General features: G+C 38.7%; 1 protein-coding gene across 1 annotated transcript in view; it reads right to left on the reverse strand.

Annotated features, from left to right (window-relative positions):
• Positions 1-21,969, reverse strand: part of LOC306843221 (semaphorin-3E-like) — a 41,857-nt gene that overhangs the window by 11,391 nt on the left and 8,497 nt on the right. The window contains exons 2-8 of the mRNA XM_079374558.1: positions 15,247-15,407; positions 13,979-14,038; positions 13,716-13,835; positions 4,616-4,712; positions 3,552-3,668; positions 1,126-1,268; positions 711-825 (exon numbers count right to left, since the gene is read on the reverse strand). Coding sequence (XP_079230684.1) covers positions 711-825; positions 1,126-1,268; positions 3,552-3,668; positions 4,616-4,712; positions 13,716-13,835; positions 13,979-14,038; positions 15,247-15,407 — 813 coding nt within the window. The remainder of the gene's footprint in view (positions 1-710; positions 826-1,125; positions 1,269-3,551; positions 3,669-4,615; positions 4,713-13,715; positions 13,836-13,978; positions 14,039-15,246; positions 15,408-21,969) is intronic.

Raw genomic sequence — 21,969 nt, forward strand, 5'->3', positions numbered from 1 at the left:
TCTATTGCAAATTCATCCGGATGGACAGATGGATACCTGATGAAATATCTATAGTGAAAGGCAAAATGTGAATAGCAAAAACTGATTTATCAGCAGTTTTGTTCTGAGGCATATGATGAATAAAATCACTGAGCTGGAAGAAACGGCTCATCTGAGGCTTTTTTTTTTTTTAAATGTGCTATTGTGGCCATTTCAGTCAAGCGGCCCTACGTTGATGGATTCCAGATAACTGCTTAGGACAATGACTTCCTCTGTATATTTCCAATACATGAGCTATATCAAAAGTTGCAAACTATGTTTTCTATATACAGTAGTAAGCAATATTAGGGTATGGCATCACAAATATGTCAGCGCTAACCAGATGACATACTTTTTATGGTTCATTTTACAGCAGCTCAAACAGCAGAGCAAGGCACTAGCAATGCCAAGAACTGAAAACCTTGAATGCAATGCATGTCGCTTTGGATAAAAGCATCTGCCAAATGCAAAAATGCTATTTTATTTGTGTGTGTAAGTGCAAGCACATTTCATGTACAGTATGTACAGTATATGTGCAAGCTTTATGGGCTAATATCACACACACAATCGCTTGCACTACAGAATAAGACGAGTCTGAGATGTTCAAAATGCTTACAGTACACAACAAAAACACAATTTTAGACCTAGTACTGGTAATTCTCTATATCATAAGAAAGTAGAATGTCCCCTACCGAGCTCATCAAAGTGTGTGTCAATGCCGTTGGGTCCAGCCACTGAGCAGATCAAACGAGTCTTCAGGAAAGAGCTCCATCTGTGTACCAGCATCCTCTGACCACCCTGGTCATTCTGACAGCAGGGAAGATATAAAATGACACTTCATTTCACCTGACCCATGGGTGGTGCTGTCTTGCAGCACAAGATTTTGTCAAAGACAAAAAGTAATTGGCCAGTGCTTGGCTGGTTAGCATCAGAAATGAATCTCATTGAGTCTGGTTTCCTATGAACCTTTATGAGTATAGGGGGTCAATAGCATATGCTTTGAGATGAAGAGGAAAGCTAAGTAAACGCTTTCTTTAAGCATTATAGATCATGCTTTTGAATGCTAAGCAAGACTAATTTGATTCAAGCATGTTTTTGGTATCATACCGCGCAGACTCTGGCCACTCTGGTGTAAACGGCTTTGTTTCCTCCTTCCATGTTGGCCACTCGTTCCGTGAAGAAGTAGTAGACCTTATTATCAGCAGGATCGTCATTGTCAGGGATCACTGCCGAACCCACAAACTTGGGCTCTAGGAAAAAAAAAATATATATATATATATATATACTGTATATAAAGAGGTATGGTTAGAATTACACAGAAATACACACTTGTAAAATACTGGTAAAAGTTTGGATTTTTTTTTTTTTTTTCATGTTTTTGACAGAAGTTTCTTCTGATCACCTGCAAGGCTGCATTTATTTAATCCAAAAATACAGTAAATATTTTGAAATATTTAAAATGTTTTTTTTTTCTCTCTCTCTCTCTCTCTCTGATGGCACATCCGGATTTTTAGCATAATCACTCCAATCTAATAATCCTTCAGAAATATTTCTAATATGGGGATTTGCTGCTCAGGAAGCAATGATTATTATAGCTAAAAACACTGCTTAATATTTATGTGAAAACTATCAATTATTATTATAGGTGCTCAATTATTAACAATGATTCTTATTATTAATATTAAAAACCATTGCTGCGTAATATTTATACACTACCATTCAAAACACATTTATTCAGCAAGGATGCATTCAATTGATCAAAAGTGACATTAAAGACATTTATAATGTTACAAAGGATTTCGATCTCAAATAAATGCTGTTTATTGAACTGTCACTTCATCAAAGGATCCTAAAAAATGATCACGGTTTCCACATAAATGCTACAATGATAATTTTTCCTAAGGATCACGTGGCACTGAAGACTGGAGTAATGGATGCTAAAAGTTCAGCTTTAACATGCAAACAACATGTAGGATATAAATCTGTCATTTTAATGTGCAAAATGCATTTGCCTTATATAATCAAATATGAATAAACCCACTATCTTATTATACAGTGTGATCCGCATGTTGGAGGGAAATGAAGCTTTGTGCAGTGAATGTGAGTGGGATTAGATCTTCAGCGCTTCATGAGTCAGCAGCGAGAACACTTAACACCAGTTAACACCATTCAAAACATGAACAGAACTCAACCCCAGACTATTAAGTGCACACAGAAAATGTAAAAATCTCCATGGAGTCGTGCTCTATGCTCTGCATTACGCACTCGAATGTTAGAGCAGATGACCTAAGGATGTGATGGTATTTGACCGTGGTTTATTATGTCTGAATGGATGTTAGAGAGATGGATGGTACGTGTCAAACATCTCGCTCTCGGTCTCTCTGTATGATTAATGCATCACAGCAGGGGTCGGAATCACATGTGAGAAGTGAGGGAATGCCATATTTTTTAACATCTGTCTGACACACTCAGGCTATCTTCAGAATGAATACAAAAGCTTAATTCATGCATCATCCAATCAGAATTTAAGTCAAAACTATCTGTTCTTAAATGCACATTCTGGCAACTGTTATAGATCATCTGTGCATTCTATCCACATATACAGTTGGATTCTGTGCATACTGCAAAAATAGCATTGTAGTACGCCATTGTGAATATATCTTCAGTCACAGTTGGCGTGGAGCTGATGTGTTAACTGCACCTACAATGAGGCCACAAGCCTTGCTACAGTGATACGCATGGTAAAAGCATCACTCTCGCTGCTCTGGGCTGAAGGCCAGTTCTCGCGTATGCTGCAGGAGGAGATATACAGCAAAGGGAAGTATTAAACCGGCTCACAGCAGGATGCCGCAGGCCTCTCTAAACCACACACAGGATGAACTGTACATCAATCTTGAATTCTACTTTATTGCTCTATTTGATTCTATGTATGCACATTTATGTGTATACTTGTTTTATATCCAGTGGCTATACGCTGTCGTTCAAAAGTTTGGGATCAGTAAGATTTTATATTGTGAATTAATATTGTGAAATATTATTGCAATTTCTAATATTGGTTTCCTATTTTAATATGCTTTAAAATATAATTTATTTATGTGACACAGCGCTGAATTTTCATCAGTCAGTACTGCAGTGTTCAGTGTCACATGATCCTTCAGAAATCATTCATATATGCTGATTTATTATCAGTGGTCAAACAGTTGTGCTGCTTAATGCTTTTAAAAAAAGAACAACATTCATTCTATATAAGTCTTTACTATCACTTTTTATCCATTTAACAACCTTGCTGAATAAAAGTATTAATTTCTTTAAAAAAAAAGAAAGAAAGAAAATTTACTGACCCCAAACTTTTGAATAGTAGTGTATATTGTATATAAAACTTATATCAAATAATGGAATTGGTGAAGGCAGTTGACCAAAGAAGTGTTACTGGTTAAAGCTAGATTAAACAACAACAGCAACAACTTCTTGAGGACACCAGGAAGCATTATCTGCAACAGAAAGTGCTTGTATTTTCAATAGTTTTCTCTCACCATTCAACTGCTGTCTGTCACCCACTTCAGTCCTAATGAAACTGTGGTTGCCTAGACGATATAGAGCGGCATCATTCTCCCAGTAATCAGTGTACAAGCCAACAAACAACTCCCCACCTGTCAATCAAACATGATTTAAAGAGAGAGAGAGAGAGAGAGAGAGAGAGAGAGAGAGAGAGAGAGAGAGAGAGAGAGAGAGAGGAAAGTTAAATCAGTATTATGGAATAATATTGAGAAATGCTTATTGGATTTAATACTGTAAAGCTGAAGTGTTTTTTGACAAGTGTTTAAGTAATTTAAGCAGTTATTTATTCAGTTTCAATATATTATCTTAAAGAAAAATTGTCACTTAAAACTGGTAAGTCTTAAATTGGTTCAGTAATGTTACGATTTCATATTTCACATGACAATTTCGATATAATATGTAATATAGATACACATCAACACTTAATGACAGACATTGCATCCCTGAACACTTAAGCAAATGTATAACAGCTCTAGTAATGTGTTTGTCCTATATTGAGATACCACTAGGTGGCACCACAGACACTGTAAATAAATAGTCTCTTTCACCAGTGAGTAATAAATCCTGCGGAAAGTCACGAAGTAATGATCTAAAGGGCAATATCAATTTAGCATCTAAACATTCTTTATTATAAACGATCTGGGGTGGCTGGGAGAGACTAAATTAATAACCCAGCTGAAAACAGTCTGCAACTGCTGTCAGAGAGGAAGTCATCAAATTCATCTCTCAATTTCCCTTCAATCAAATCCCTGCTGCCATGTGAATGAGCTCTCTGAAGGACTGGAGCTGAAGTGTGATATGAAGAGCTTTCATGCTCGGTGGCCCCTGGCTCAAAATGCACTCGCTTCCTTTCAAAACTCAAGAACATACACATTCTGAACATCATGATGAAAAGAAGAGGGGAAGCTACAGAAAAATAAAGATATAATGGGATGAAAGATATTTGGATGTCAACAAAAGGAAGAAAAGACTATTAAAGGATGGAGGACTGGAGGAGAGGTTATTCTCTAGAAAGATGCAGGAATGGGTGAGTGCTTACGGTACATAGTGGATGCTGAAGGGCTGTTGGGATGGAATGGACATCTTCCTCTGCCACTCTCTATGTGATCAGACTCCAACCTGAACTCTCCTTCCTGCTGGAACACAAACACACATTTAACAAGCTAAAAACAATAATAATAAAATAAAATAAATACAATTTATGAAGAAACATAATAATAATATTAAAGTTCTTTGTTGAATAAAATTAAATTTTACAACAATTTATCGATCAAGAACCTGTCACACTTCACCAGGAACACAGAAACTCGGAGACACAGAGATTCAAGTAACAGGCTTTACAAATTTAAATCAATGTATTGTTTTCTGTGAGCAAATAAACAAGATGATTTTCACATAATTTTGAAGCAAACATTCTAGGGTACAAGATCCAGTTCTCGCAAGTCTTGTGAACAATTGTTCTGTATGTGTTTTATGGTCTTATTTCAGTGACTTAAAAATTTTCGTTTTTCACTAACCACGCATAAACGTTGATTTCTCAAAAACACAATCATGTACATAAATGCTGCTAACATATTATTGTAGCCCAGTTTGTGCTGTTTACAGTGTTATTAGACTTTAGCCATTTATATTTTTATAAGCAACTGAAAAAAGCACATATGTCAGGGCATGTCGAAAGTTCTCTAGGCCCCCAAAACACCCTCAGACCCCAGAGGGTTAATGGCACTGGAGACATGGAACACACACAGGGAAAACATTCAAGAACCGACAAACACTAACTGAAAGGACTGGGGCTTATAAACACAGGGTAATCAGGGAGGAAGACGAGACACACCTGGAAATCAAATTAACAATCAAGATGAGGGAGAAAAACACACAAAACAGTCCACAATCCTGATATATCGCACCCCTTCTGGAAGCAAGTCCTCGCACCGTAGTAACATCCAAAGGGGAAGGGCGGGCGGGAACTAAGGAGGAGGCTCAGGAGGAGGACGGACACCCGGGAGGGGGCCGGCAGACAGAGACCAGGGAGATGACGAAGGAGGGATGAGCCAGGGAAGAGACAGGAGGGACCCGGAGCAGGAGGCGCACAGCTGGACCCAGGCCACAGCCGTGATGATGTCCACGGTGGAGCCGACGGAGGGAGGAGCCATGGAGGAGGTATGGCCGCCGACTCCAGGGGGCCGACCAACGGCGACGGAGAAGGTGGTGGAGGAGCCCGAGGCAGAGACGGAGAGTCAACGAGCCAAGGGGATGCCGAAGATCCGGGGGGCCAGGGTGGAGTCGAGGGCCCTGGCGACCGAGGCAGAGGCCCAGAGATCCGCGGCGGAGCCAGAGCGACTGAGGACCCAGGTGGAGTTGAAGGGAGGAAGGAGCCCAACGGAGCCGGTGGGACGGAGCAACGAGGCGCAGCCAGAGGAGAGGAGTCCTGAGGCGATGGCGGGTCGACGCCCGACCAAGGCGGAGCCGGAGGGACGAGGGAGCCAGGTGGAGCTGGTGGATCGATGGGTGATGGTGGAGGCGAGGGAGCTAAGAGCTGAGGTGGAGCCACTGGGTCTATGGGCCGAGGCGAAGTCCAGGCCTCGGAGGCTGGAGGAGGAGGTGAGGGACACTCCAGCCCCGGCGGCGCTGGAGGATGGCAGACCCACAGGGCTCGCACCGTACAGATAGGGGGCTGAGGGCGAGTGGGGGGCTGCCAGACGACAGCAGTGGAAGAGGCAGGAGCAGGTGGGAGGGTGGGCATTTTCGAAGTGCAGGCACTGGAGGATCTGACTCCGCCTCCCTGTCTAGCAGTCCCAGATGTATCATCAACTCACCCTCAGCCGCGATGCAGGGGGCTCCACTCCACTCCACGCTCACACCGTCCACGGCTTGCTCCCTCGTGATGGGCACTGCCGCCGGCTCTCGCACTTGGTCTGACGGGTTGGGCTCAACTTCCGGGGTGATCATCCGCTCAGTTGCTCTGCTTAGCGCTGGCTCGTAGATCGCGGGGGGAAATGGCTCTCCATCATCGGTAGGCTCGGGCTGATGCTCCGCACCGCGGGGAGATGGTGGGCTGGGCTCTGGGTCTGGAGTGGATCTGACGAGATCATCCTCAGGGGAGACTGTGAGGGGCAAACCGTTTATCGCCAGAGTCCACTCCACGAAGGTGGCAAAATCCTCTCGAGGACCATCTTCGGACGACAGCGCTTGCATCATAGAATGAGCAGAGCACGTCTTCCGGGTAGCTGGTGGCGTTAACTAATAGCAGGAACAGTCTGATATGGTCCTTGAGCGATCGGTCCCCCTGCTCCAGCAGGAGGAGGAGGAATTCGGGCCGAACGAGGGGATACATGGGAACACAATGGAAAGAAAAACACTGGGTAAAAAACGGAAACAAAAACAGAGGGAACACGCGGAGGTAGCTGTTTTTGGTCGGTTCTTCTGTCACACTTCACCAGGAACACGGAGACATGGAGATTCAAGTAACTTTAATGGCACTGGAGACATGGAACACATGCAGGAAAGACATTCAAGAACTGACAAACACTAACTGAGAGGACTGGGGCTTATAAACACGGTAATCAGGGAGGAAGATGAGACACACCTGGAATCAAATTAACAATCAACACGAGGGAGAAAAACACACAAAACAGTCCACAATCTTGACAGAACCATTTATAAACAGTGAGTAATAAAGTTACTTTTAATAATAATAATAATAATAATAATAACACCAATAATAGGTTGTTCACTAAATAATAAAAATGACAATTATAATTGTAACAATAGTATTAAATCAATCAATCAGCTGATTTAACAAAAAAAAATTTAATAAATTTGTTATTCCATCAGAAATAATGTTTTAATGACATTTTCACACTTGAAAATATCACCTGTTCATCACCAGCATAAATTTAGTTTTTTGTAATATCAAAACTACAAATAAAAATAAAATAAAATAAACGTATACATACATTTGTTTATTAAGAATCTTTCATGAACAATGCTTTTCAGACTAATAACTAACTATTCTAAATATACAATATATTTACAATAACATTATTGGACTTTTAAGTAAAACATGATTTGGATGATTTATTGACATTTCAAGTAGTAGTAGTAGCAATAATAATAATAATATTTGTTTGTTATTTCTTTGATAATCTTTAATAATAATAATAAATAAATAAATAAATAAAATAATCAATCAGCTTATTTAACAGAAGAAAAAATTAAGTTATTCCCCCAAGCATTAACATTTGACTTATTTTTCTCTTGATAGTATTTCCACTCAAAATGCCACCTGTTCATCACCAGCATATGTTGTGTTTTTATATGCTTTAGCATGAGATCCCCAGCATGACTTGCTGATATGCTGGCATCCCCTCTAGGTTCCTAAAAAGCTTAACCAGTGAGAGCTGGTCAACCACCTTCAACAGAAAGTTCATGCTGGTCGAGCAGCTTCATTATTAGTTTTGATGGTGAACAGCATGGAGAGTCATGCTGGTGTAAGCTGGTATTTTCAGCAGGGTAGACAAAATAGAAATCTGACACTGCAAAGTCTGCAGTTCTTAGCATTGCAGCAAGAAAAAGAAAACAGTGAAAATAATCAATCAGCCTGCGGGCAACTAGCATCATAGAGTATAATGCATTAACACATCAGTATCAGTGTATATTACAGTAGCTTTTCATCAAATAACACACAGGCCTTCACTGCATTTCCTGCAGACTCAGGGGAAATGTAACATCCAGGTGAAGCAATGGAGGGTAAAATGAGATTGGAGCGCACACAACCAAGCCCTTCCCTACATGAAAAGCCCTTTGAAGAATCCCTTTCTCTCTACCGTTATTGCAAAGCTCACTTTTACCAGAAGGTGATGGTATAAGCCGTGCAACATGTGTCACAGAACAGGCTTTCACGAGCTTGATTTATGTGTTCTCACACTGTGTGATCCTGGAGAAACAAACACCAGACATGTAACACCAGTCCATCCATCATTTTCTGTCTTAGGATTGTTCTTCTACTCTTTCCGCAGGTAGACGTTTTTCCGATCATTACTTCATACGAAGCAGGAATGGAAATAAATCCTTAGCCAAACCCATAACTTCAGTTTCATTTTATGAAGCGTGATGTTACATGGGAGAATTATTGGTATAAATCATAAAGGTTGGCGTGCTGGTTTATGCCGAGGGGCTGTAAGGTTCTTTGCGAATGTACAAATCTTACTTAACACAGTCTTGTGATCCCTAGACAGATAGCATCAGCGCTTGTGGCCAGCACACATGGTTGTGAATGTGCATATCTGCTCGAGCAGATGATGTGCCTGAAGTAACATTTGTGGCATAGCTGAGATGAAATAGATCGAGATTCACATGATAATCAGCACACCTTACGGCTGATGAGTCAAACACACACAAACTCACATGCACACCTTGTGGAAGAACACATGGTTTGGATTTGCATGAGGTAATAAAGTTGCATGAGGTTTGGTGATCGTGTTGCGCATTGTCAGGAGGGATGAAATGTTAGGTGAGAGATCACCTGAAACTGACAGCCGCAGAATACCAAAAATGAGTGTTGGTGGAACTAGTTGGTGTACCTCAGATGATGCTAACCAAAAACATATAAAACTACCAAATTTTGCTTAATTGCAACGTTTAATCTCAATCGCATCATATAATCATTGCAGTTAATAGTGCTCACTGTCTGTTTGATTACATGTAATTTGTAACTAACTGCATGATTTATCCTGTACATTTCTGCCATAGTCACCACTAATAACCTACTCCTGAATATAATGAATAAACTGAATTGAATTGAACTAGTGATGTGTGCAAAGGGATGGTTCAAAACCAACTGCAAACTGAGAGGTGAAAAAGTGCACAATACTTTATAATATTGTTTATTAGTGTGTAATAATGCATAAAATGTTATATTTTATCATTAATATTTAATTTAACAATGTGTGTATTTTCCAACAATAATATATTATTTTTTAAGCATAGTTATATGAATACATAATTATTTCTGAGCTGTTACAAGATGCCTAAAAGGTCTGTTCAGACCGCTCAAACAGAAGAAAACGTTTGTAGTAATCATTACAGAAGAAAAATGTAAGCAATGTCTTAAATGCCCAATTATATGCACTTACAAATTATAAACCAAAGATATTAAGCAATTATAAAACAATTATAAGCAATTATACACAGTTAACAAGCAAAAATACATGGCACACACAAAGCAATTTTAATTCGACTTAATTATAACTTTTTTAAAATCATTTTTAAAGGAGCGCCGCTCCCCCATTCATAGAGCGGGGGGGGGGGGGGGGGGGGGGGGTTCAACCGTTCTATGAACTTCTGTTTACTCACCACCAGAGGTCACTCGCTCACCACATTAACTCTTGCACTACACTACTGTTGTGGACTGCATTTCCCATCATCCATTGCACTGATCACAGCTGTCAGCAATCACCCATTGCACTGATTACACAACTGATCTCAATAGACATGCTTTATAAGCATTGGACTTTCTCTCTGTCATTGCAGAGTATTGTATGCACTTATCGCTAACCTAGCTGATAGCAACCTTACGGAGCCTTTCGTAGTTTTCATAGTCTTGCCTTGCCTGTTTTGATTCTAGCCTGTGTTTCTTGGTTTAACCCTTTGCCCTGCTGTTTCGGATTGTGTTTGCCCCTGCCTGGATTATTGCTCGTGTACCTGGATTATCTCTCTTTGCCTTGCCCTGTTGGATACTGTTTGCCGATCGAAGACCCACGCTTGTCTAAGGAATACTCTTTGTCTTGTTCTTTGTCTGTTTGCTGTGTATCGACCAATGCTTGTTTACAGTTGTCTGATATTACATTTAAAGTTGATATATTTTAAATGTACAAAATTGCAAGGTCATAAACACAGATGTATAGCTAAAATATATATTTAAATGACATACCATAAATGCTTGTCAGTACATTTGGTAGTAGATGATAACAGAATTCTGAAATTAATTAAGAAATATTTAAGTGGATCAAAAAAGAACTTTAAAGCTGAAGAAGTTCAGCTAATTGCATTTAATTTACTTTTAGTCTTCTTATAGCTCAAAAAGTAGAGCATGACACTAGCAGCACAAAGGCCATGGGTTTGATTCCCAGGGAGAGCAAGAACTGATAAAACATACCTTGAATGCAATCAAAGTCAGTTTGAAAAAAAAGCATCTTCCAAATGTTCAATTTAAACTATAATACATTTTAGTTTAATTGTGATTAACATGCAACATGCATGTTATTATATTACATTATATTATATTATATATTAGGATGCTCACTTTGTTTCAGAACAACATTTTATGTGTTTATTCTGTTGAGATGTGAGCAAGGTATGATGTGGGTGTATTAGTATATAAGTTTTTGTACAGCCCATTAGAAAAAGCAGGGTTTTGGTGAAAGAGGAGATGGTGTGCTGTGATGTGTGTATGGGCACAAAGGGCCGGAACGGTGCTTAGATTCCCGATATTAGGGAAGGAATGCAATGCGGGCCGTTCGCTTATGGGTACATGTATACGCCTCTCACTGGCTCTCTCCAGTTCTGCTCTGTGTCTCTGTAGCTTTATCAGTCTTTCCTGTCATCATGGCTACATCTGTAGCATGTCATCCCAGCACTCCAGGGCCGAGTGTGTGTATAATTGTGCAGGTATGTGCATCCATCTTTGTCACCATGTGTATATCTGAATGCGAAGCCTATATCTTATGTGCACGGATGCATATGTGTGTCATATGCGTCTCATTAATGTCTCCGAGTGTTTAGGGTGTAGTTGTTCCAGACTGAGGCGTGTGCTTGAGGCCTGCAGCTCAGCGCTGGAGTTATCAGGCACCCCGCTGAAGCCTGTCTCCTCTAATTAAACCCTCTCTGATCTCCTGCCTATGGCTCCCATAACGCCCGTGGCTCTCTCGTTCACCTCTGCCGGAGGGTCAGGGAGCCAGAAGTGCTTCCTATTCCCAGCCATGAATGCCGATCTCTGAACCTAGTTGGGATGAAAAGCGGGAATGAGGTGGGAAGGGAATTCACCATCTTGAAACCTCCAAAAGATTGTGAAAGAAAGCCTGTAGGCCATCTGCCACGATCAGGATTCTCGGTTTCCTTCAAATAAACGTCTTGTCTTTGCTCTTTTCTTCTTGCCTGCTCCTTCAAATAAAGCTTGCTTCTCTATGATTAGCCGCTCTGTAATTTGACTGGGGCTCCCCTGGGAGGATGGAGATGTTTGTTTTCGCTTGTCTGGATGTTTGGTTGGAGACTTTACAGAGTGAGAATGATAAAACTTCCCGTTGCACACAGTAAAACAAACTCTGTCTGTCTCTCTGGAGATCAGGCTTTCTCCACAGGCGGTTGAAGAGTGTTAAAGTTGCTTCAGAAATAAAGTGCTGTCAGGAGTACTTTTCGTCACTTTTACATGTTGGGGTTTTGCCTCTTCATTAGAGAGATAGTGGAGAGAATGACAGGAAGTTGTTGGAGAGAGCGAGAGAGAGAGAGAGAGAGAGAGAGAGAGAGAAAGAGAGAAAGAGGAAGGCAAGTGATCAAGATGCGTTGCAGACTGGACTCAAACCTGCATCACCTACATAAGCAAAATGTCAGAATGTGAAAGGTTAACATACAAATTAGGATGAAAAAGTCTATAAATGCACCACTTATGGTATATACACTATATACCATAAGTGGTGCATTTACAGACATAAATTTTCAATTTGATCAATGATTTGTACATACAGACAGATCGACTACTTTTTCACAATGACAAAATTTTAAGGTGGTTCTGATTACATGTACTTTTCAAAGTAATAAAGAGGCAAAAAAGTATAAATGAACAAAGCCTGATACAGATGTATTAAAATTAGCATGCTAAGCATGAAAACCTTCAACTTTTCCACACAGCAGTGCAGATGTAGGTCACATTGTTCAGTCTCTGCCTCTCTAAACCACCAGATTTTTAACATTCCTTATAACGATAATACAATTGCATATGCTTTTAAATATGTCTTTCCTTCCAACTGAGAACGGCAAAGTTTCAGCAAGCTGAATACCAGCCACCATGTTATCAGACAGCCCTCCAAACCAAAAGAAATGCGCTCCTAAACCTCATGGTGACACACAGCATCTGCATCTTTTTACAAATCAAAGATTTGACCAATGTTTTAGTGTCTTGAAATGTTAAGCGCTTTAACTTGTTACCACTCTGACTGGTTTCAATTATCGCAAGTCTCTCTGCACGTCTCCAGCATGTGTGGAATACAGCGAGAGAGACAGTCGCAGACTGCAGGGGTAGTTTCCAGTATGGTCTCTGGTGACAAACAACAGCACAACAATGGACACAATTCATCCGTGAGTCACTACGACACATTCCTCAGAAGACAAACAGGACCTCCTCAAGACCTGTTTTTCTGGGATATAAGACAGAAAGAGGATAAAAGGCGACACCGGAGCTACATGCGACCTCAGTCTGCTTCCTATACAATAAAAAGCTTCAAAGATGTTGCGGTCACTGAGGCATCTCTGAAACTTTGTTGTCAACAACTGTGACTAACATTACAGTTTTAAAACATGCCAATTCCATCATGTTTGTTCACCTTTAAGCTTTTAACTTAAAACAAGAGGGTTTCAGTGATAAAAGAGGCGACAGCGTTATTTTTTTCATGTTTTCCAATAATTTTAGGGGCAGTCGTGGCCTTATGGTTAGAGAATCGGATTTGTAATCCGAAGTTTGTGGGTTCGAGTCTCTGGTCCAGCAGGGATTGTAGGTGGGGGGAATGTAGGTGAATGTCCAGCGCTCTCTCCACCCTCAATACCATGACTGAGGTGAGACCCTTGAGCAAAGCACCGAACCCCAAAACTGCTCCCCAGGTGCCACAGCATTGGCTGCCCACTGCTCCAGGTGTGTGTTCACAGTGTGTGAGTGTGTGTGTGTTTGATCACTTCTCACTGCTGTGTGTGTGCACTTGGATGGGTTAAATGCAGAGCACAAATTCCAAGTATGGGACACTAATTAATTATATTTTACACACATATATATATATATATAACTAAAACAAGAAAACATACATATATATAACTAAAACAAGAAAAAAATAAACACTGATTTAAGATGATTTTCTTTGCCACAGCAGATTTACCTCTGTTCCACGGCCCACTCTGATATAGGCACACACTGGGCTGAAGGCTCCAGTCCCACATGCTAACAGGTGGGTGCTGTTATAATGCTGCACCAGCTTAATGTAGTTTGCACACTCCGGCTGTGAGAGAGGGACAGAGAGAAAAATAGAGATAAAGAGATAAAGAAAAGAACGCTTTTAACACTTTTCAAGATAAACACTGTAGCCATGTAACAGGATATCACTGTGTTATATATACTGTACAGTATGTATAACAGATTTACCTTCTCTCTGCCCTGCATTAAACAATCCCCCACCTGCTCCTCAGAGCTTGGCCAGTGAATCTAAAACAGAGAAACAAGCGTATGAGTTCTGGGCATGTTGTTCTGGCACAGAAATATGCTTGCTGTACTTGGCAGAACACAGTCATTGTTATGTTTTTTGACCTGTGGTTGCATAAAAAAGACTGTCCGCATTTCTGTAGTTCAAACAGTAGAGCATGTTGCTAGCAATCCCTAAAGGGTACATATTATAACCTTAAAAGGTACATATTAGTACCTAAATTACACATATTAGTGCCTCTTGAAAGGGTGCCTCCCCAGTAACAGCTTTTGTAATATTTTTGTGAGACTGTGGAGTGAATCTTTAATTATAATACTCCCTAAGAAGCCTCTTATAAGTCCACTAAAATATGTTCCACTTAAAAACATTTCACACCTGAAGAAATAAATAGCACTTTGGACAAATGTGTTTAAAATGATGTACAATCACATGAGATAAAGACTCATATGAGAGGCTTATAAAAAAAAGCTATTACATAACTTGATTCTTATGTAATACCATCTACTTTATCTCAGTAAAGCCGCCTATCTCCGACAAACATCAGACCGGAAGTCATTCATTTTCAGTGGAAAACAGTAAAGCTGTGTGGATACAGATGGATGCATATAGAAAATGTCTATATCCAATTTGAGCTTTAGCTGCATCAAAATCTTTTGTAATATATATATTTTGCATGGATATATTCATACATTTATTATTCATTCCTCTTACCATTGCAAAAAAAAAAAAAAATCCAATCTGAAAGTTGTGTGGTGCGACTGTCATTAGGGGCCAAAAAATCATAAATAAATAAATGTCAGAGACAGTGGAATGGCTGCTTAACACCCCTATATACTGTATATAATTATATACTGAGAGTTTCAGAGTAACAACCTCAAAATGAGCACAAGAATTTGTGAATGTTTGTAAATTGTAGTTGAACAGATGGTTGCAATACAGTCTCTGTGTTCTCTTTGTATGAATGCTGTTTTTATTTATTTAGTATGTGCGTAGCTATCCTGAGATTTATTTAGCAAAAGACGCAAATTGCTTTGCGCAATGTACTGTCATGAGCCAAATGAGACGATAAACTGTACCACACGCACACACACACACACACACACACACACACACACACACACACACACACACACACACACACACACACTCAGATGACAATGCCGGACAGACACATTGCCAAAATCCTGAGAACAGCTATAAATGCATGTACCTCTTTGTGAGGGGCAGTGATGCGCTCCAGATTGAGAGAGTACAGTATGTCTTTGCCTCCGATGATCAGCCTTTCCTGAGTCTCATCCAGTAACATACTGTAGTGCTGCAGACGCCCCTCTCCAGCCTGGAACACTCTCGTCCTGTTCAGCTCCCATAACTCTACAGACACAAATTAGGAAGCATTTTAATCATGTGATTATTTAGAAAAGTATTTGTATTACTCTGCTTATTACACATGATTTGAGGCACCATTCATGCATGGCCAAGTTTTAATTCATAGGGTTAGGGATTTGTTGATGAAGCTGGTTAACCAAGATGGTCAAGAAGTTCAGAAGTTCACTCAAAAATGAAAATTATGTCATCGTTTTCGCAAAACAAACACTAAAGCACCATAAAAGCATCATGTACACTACAATCTTAGTCTTCTGAAGTCATATGATTGCTCTGTGTGCAAAAAAAAAAAAAGTTTATTCAAATGGCCAATTTGTGAATTAATCTTTTTAGGTCTTTTCAAGACTGCATTTATTTGATCAAAATACAGTAAAAAACTGTAATATTGTGCAATACAATTACAATCTATTTGAATATAGTCTAAAATGTAATTTATTCCTGTGATGGTAAAGCTGAATTTCAGTATCATTACTCCAGTCTTCAGTGTTACGTGTTCCATCAGAAATCATTTTAATATGCTGATTTGGTTCTTAAGAAACATTATCAATGTTGAAAATAGTTGTGGTTCTTTTAGCATTTATTAGTAAACAGAAATCTTTTGTAATATTACGAATGTCTCTATCATCACTTTTGAGGCAGCTGGAACCGGATTAAACAGACCACATATATGACCAAAATCAGACAGAGATGCACTGCTTCACTGAATCGTGATATAAGAGAAATTGGATTATATGATTAATCAAAGTATGGGATGTTGATGATTTATGACAGATTTCCTGAGCGTGTTTGTGTGTGTGCGTTGGGTTGCTCCATGGGGAGTTGCCCTCGTAATGGTCTTGACCTTCTGATTTATTCAGCGTGTGCGAGTTGGCCCTCCAGTCATACACACCCAATGACAAAATGTGTTTTTCATTTTAAATGCTCTCTGGTTGCTTTAAGACTGAAAAATGGCAGCCTCCCAACACACACACACACACACACACACAAATATGCAGGCAGATCCATCGATAAGTGGATACACACACATCACTGGACGCTGGTTTAGTTCAGTGACACATGGAATAAAAGACAGTATTAAAAGGAAAAATTTAGCAAAAAATTGAAAATTCTGCCATTACTTACTTTAAATGTCATTTTCAAACTCATATGATTTCCTCTTTTATTTAATGTGTATTTTTATGGAATTTCCTAACCACTTTTTTTTTTCAGTTTAATGAAAGCGCACAGGGACTGAGGCTGTCAAGCTCCAAAAGCACAAAAAAGCAACATAGAAATACTTTTAAAAAGCATACACTGAATCAGACTGAAATGTAGAAAGCTGTAGCTCTCTGAAAGGGAAGATCATCATTGAATAATGACTTAAATTTCACTTTTTCACCACACAGATCTATCATATCACTTCAAGAGAGTTGCTTAAGTCGTATGCACCCAATTTTGTGTCCTTTTAGAAGCTTGAAAACTTCAGTCCCCATTCACCATAACTGTATGAAAAAGAGAGACCAGAATTTCTCCTTTTGTGTTCCAAGGAAGAAAGAATGTCTTACAGGTTTGGAATGAAACGAGGGGGAGTACATTTTCAATTTTGTGTGAACTAATCCTTTAAAAGAGTCACTTAGAAAGTTGAAGGGCAAAAGCATGTATGGAAAGAAGATAAGCGAAGCAGACAGACAGATCAGGGATAAAACTGGATTACTGAAATGATGGCGGGAGGGATAAACAGACATGAAGAAAGTGGAAAGAGAACGACAATGTCAAACACAGACATTTAAAGAGGCAGACTTTGATCACACTTTAGTGTCTGAGAGCAGTTCTTCTGAAAGACACTCAGTGTGTTTTTAATTATGTTTATGAGTCTTGCGGTTAATAGAAATGCCTTAGGATACTCAGAAACATGAAAACAAGTAACACACATACACCCACAGTGTTCAAGTTCATTTGGAAGTCAATGTAATACCTCACTCTGATGTTTAACAGTGAGGTATAAAAGTTAAGACAATACTGATAATCTGGGATTCAAGATCTAAAAAAAAAAGTTTTAGAATTCTGAAATGATCCACTATTTGGGAAATATTATATGACAGAAAAAGGACAACAACGATGCAGAAAACAGATGAATAAGACAAAGCAGATAAAGACTACTACGACAAAGAATACAAGGAAGAAGATAAAGATGAATAATAAAGATTAGACGACAGCAAAGAAGAAATAATATTATTATTAAATCAGCTTAGAAAAATGTTAAATAGAAGCTTACTAGGGGTCTCAAAGGTTGGATCAAGTATGTGCAACATATCATATGTTTGTTTAGATGTCCATAGGGTGTCGTCATGTTGAAAGCCCATGAAACAATTTCTTCAAGATGTTACAAATTACAATCCCTTTTAAAGTGTCAACACCTTACACAACTTGTGGTGCCCATGTGTCGTATTGAAAGAACCAAGAGTGTGTTAAATAGAAAAATGGAACGAATCATTGAATGCCTTCAGGAATAATTTCCAGTTCCCTGACCATATATACAGCAAAATAACAAACAGATTGGATGAAGAATTTCACATTGCATCCACTCTGATTAATCCAAGGTCTTTGCTCTATTGATCTTTATTGGACCTGTCATTTAGTTTTATTTATGTTCAATATATGAAATCAATTCCACTACGCCTCTCTCATTCATTTTGATTATGAGCATCTTTCTCATTTAAATCTATGGGTTTGGCCTCTTGTTCATGAAGATAAATGAGATAGATAAAGGAAAGAAAGAAAACCAGACTTAGCTCATGATTTGACTTGCCTCTATATGTGATGCTTCACAGGGTTCACCCACTATAAATATTTATTTAATACACATTTTTCAGTAGAAACCACAATGAAAAGACATACAGGGTCATGATGTTTATAAAGAGACCTTATGTCTAGAACAAACAGCAAATTGCACATGTCCCAATGCAAGTCAAGAAAATAATCCTGAACTCCCTGAGGCAACGGTCATTTTAACCCCTCACCGTTATTAACGCAGTGCCCTGACAAGGCAAGGGTCGCACCATTAGGCTGTTCATCAGAGGGGTGGGGAAGAAATCAGGCGAAAAAGACAACCATCCAACCGATATAATAAATTAGTGCACCCTTATTATACTCATTGCATGAATATTTGCAAGTTTGATACTACATATCTATAACCATAGCATAAATGTATATATACAAAGATGTATTTGTTTATATATAATAATAATGATGGATTTGTTTCTTACAAACACACAGCGTTTTGCTTCACAAGATGTTGACTGATGGTCTGGAGTCATGTGGATTACTTGTGGATTATTGTGATGTTTTTATCAGCTGTTTGGACTCTCGTTCTGACGGCACCCATTCACTGCAGAGGATCCACTGGTGAGCAAGTGATGTAATGCTAAATTTATCCACATCTGTTCTGATGAAGAAACAAACTCATCTACTGTTTTAAACAAAACTGGCATGCAAATGATTCAACGACTCATGTAAAACTCGTTTTGTTCTTGAATTAATAAGTGATTTGAAAAAAATTAGTTCAAATTGATTCTCACCCAAAACAAACACAAACAAAGAGCAACCCAATTGTTGCCATTGACTGGCAAAACTATGTGGTTGCAAAATTATTAACTGAGAAATATCCACCACTAGTATGAAAAACACAAATAGGACTCTAGATATGCTGACCAGACAAGGAAATTTCAGGAACAGAACTAATGGATAAACAATGATTTGCGTGTACAGTATATGTTATTGGCAAACAATTTATTAATTCAGACTATAAGTGAAAGTGTTTTTTATGGGTCCCCTTATGCTTTTAAGACAGGAAGTGACTGCATTTATTCACAGGAAACACTGTCAATCCCATTCTCAGGCTTGTCAGCTAACAAAACTGAAAAAGCGGTTATTGAAAGGGAAATGACCCAAACTCTCTCTAATCCAAATCCCCATGTGCTGAACAGGCTGTATTACCCTCTAAGCCAAACTAAAGACCTGTTTCCTCTGCCCAAGTCATCTGAACCTCAGCCGGGTTGAGCAGGTCTAAGGAAGTGCCGATTCTCCCTAAAGAGGACTTTGGAGGCTGGAAGATTCCAGGTTTAAGGATAGCTGATAGGCTGATTGCGGATGTGGACGTCTACTCGGGGCTATCGGCTATAGGGAAGTGCTTTCATCCTAGGAAGGAAAAGAGCTTCCTACTTTCATCTGTCACTCTGAGTTCCCCATTTTTTGTCTAACAGCAAAGGTCATTTTGTAGACCCCCTGATGGATGAATTTTACATAAATCATATTTATACACACTGCAGTATAAGGCGAACTTGTCTATATGAACAGGGGTCCATTTTATTTAATTCAATGAGGAGGCAAAAGCCAAAGCTAATTACTATAAAAGATCTGATTCTCAGCAGAAGACTGAGGGACTCTGTTTAAGAGAGCACAGCATATTGACTGTGTTAACCTGCTAACCCTAGTAATTATCGTAAGGGTTATCCTGTATTTGGGAATATGATCTTTGCCTTCTTCCAGACAGACTGCATGTCTGGGTAAGGCTATATATCCTTCAAGAGTAAAACTCTCTTTAATGGAATCAATGTATTCAATATTTATTGTTTACTAATCAAATAAATAAGTAATAAGCAACCAAAGTCAATGGGCAATCAATGCCCTTTATAATTCAATACACATTGATTTGTAGTCTAAATTCCCTAGTTCAAAAATAAAATAAAATTGAAAAATAAACATTTTTAAATATATATTTATATTTAAATATTAGCATTAACATGTATATATTTGCATGCAGAAGCATAAAAAATCTAAACATGTGCAGCCTGAACATAATCCAGTCCACCACCCTTGAAATATTTCTTCTCTAATAAACTCAACAGCTTGTTAAACACTTGTCTCTGTTGATCTGGAATAGTGAAGGTTTTTGGTTTAGATATGAAGCCCAGAGGGGTTTGTTTCTTGTGGGCGGGCTGGAAGGGAGAGTTTCAGTGTGGCCTTGAAGGTAGTGTGACGTGGGGCCTCAAATAACATTAAAGGGTTCTTACCGAATTGTGTATCATGTACATATGATTCGCACTGACGCATATTGTTTGTACTTTCAACTTGTGCTAAATTGCAGCTGTAATACTTCAATGAACCAGTAGAGAGGAAGTAAAGCTGGCTAACATCAACCTGCCCTTCTCTCAACAAACCACTACAGGAGACTGAAAACATGAATAAATGTGGAGGTGAAACAAGCCAGATTCAAACTCAGTTTGCCCATATAAGCAGACCAGGTGTCTGATCATCACATTGATTCACTTGACAAATTAACCACATTTAATGACAACACAAAATCAAAACTGAACCCATTACATTTCTTAATTAGTGATGCAACATTCCTGAGTTATGAAAATTGGGCTAATATTTAAAACTGAAAATTATAATTTATTATTACATTTTTATTAAAAAGTTATTTATATACGGTATAGATTCTTAAATAAATAAGTTATTATTTATTTGTTTGATTATTTATTCATGGCCCATAATGATGAAATTTATAACTGCTTTAAAATAAACAACAAAGGTCACATGTATCTGGTCTTCTAGTGCATGATTGATGCTTGATGCATGTTATTCCAAAAATTAAATAAAAAGAACAAAAAATAAATAAATAAATAAAAATAAAATATATAATATAATAAAAATATGCTTATAATATTATGCAAGTAAACGTGCAAACAATGTTGACTGTATGAAAATACAGTCTGAATTTTCATAACTTAATACATATTAATACATAATACAGTATGAGATTACATAACTTTATGGATTTATATTCATTCCAATGCCAAAACATATTAGCCAACAAAATACACATTTAGATACATTTCACATATGAATCATTCTTTGCATGGTGTTTGCATTTATTTACAAACATTTATCTAGCCATTTTATCAGCTACTGTAAATATGTCATGGGAAATATCTTATAATTCCTTACTCCCATTTCATCTCTATGATGAAACAATGGCACTTTAAAGATAATGCACATTGCAAAGAGGTGTTTTGTCTGTGCTTTATAGCACGTAGGTTGAGATTAAAGCTTTTACCAAAGCGTTTAAAGCAACAGTGGCACAATGACTCCACATTTAGATGCAACGCTCAGTTAAGGGTGAAGATATGAGATGGGGAGGACTTAGATAAAGATCATTTCCATAAACAGTCTCAGCGATGCTTGGGTGAAACATGAGCAAGCAGCCAAAATGGGGGTTTCCTGAATGACATAGTTTTCAGTGATGGTATGAACGGACCAAAGAAAGAAAAAAAAACTGTTGGCGTCATGGAGCGTGATATCATGCTCTGTGTGATAACATGTGATAACAGCTCTGTATGGAAAAGAAGAAGAGCAGTGTAACCAATCAGACATTGCACAGAAAAAAACAAAATGGGGGTAAAAAGCCCCATCTGCTCGCCCTTTCATAGGCCAGGGTCTTTATGTCCTGTCAATCAAGTTAACAAAGACAGACAGGTATTTTGATTTCAAACATCAGCGCAGACTGAAA

The sequence above is a fragment of the Barbus barbus genome, assembly GCF_936440315.1.
Source record: "Barbus barbus genome assembly, chromosome: 23".
NCBI classification, from domain to species: Eukaryota; Metazoa; Chordata; class Actinopteri; order Cypriniformes; family Cyprinidae; genus Barbus; species Barbus barbus.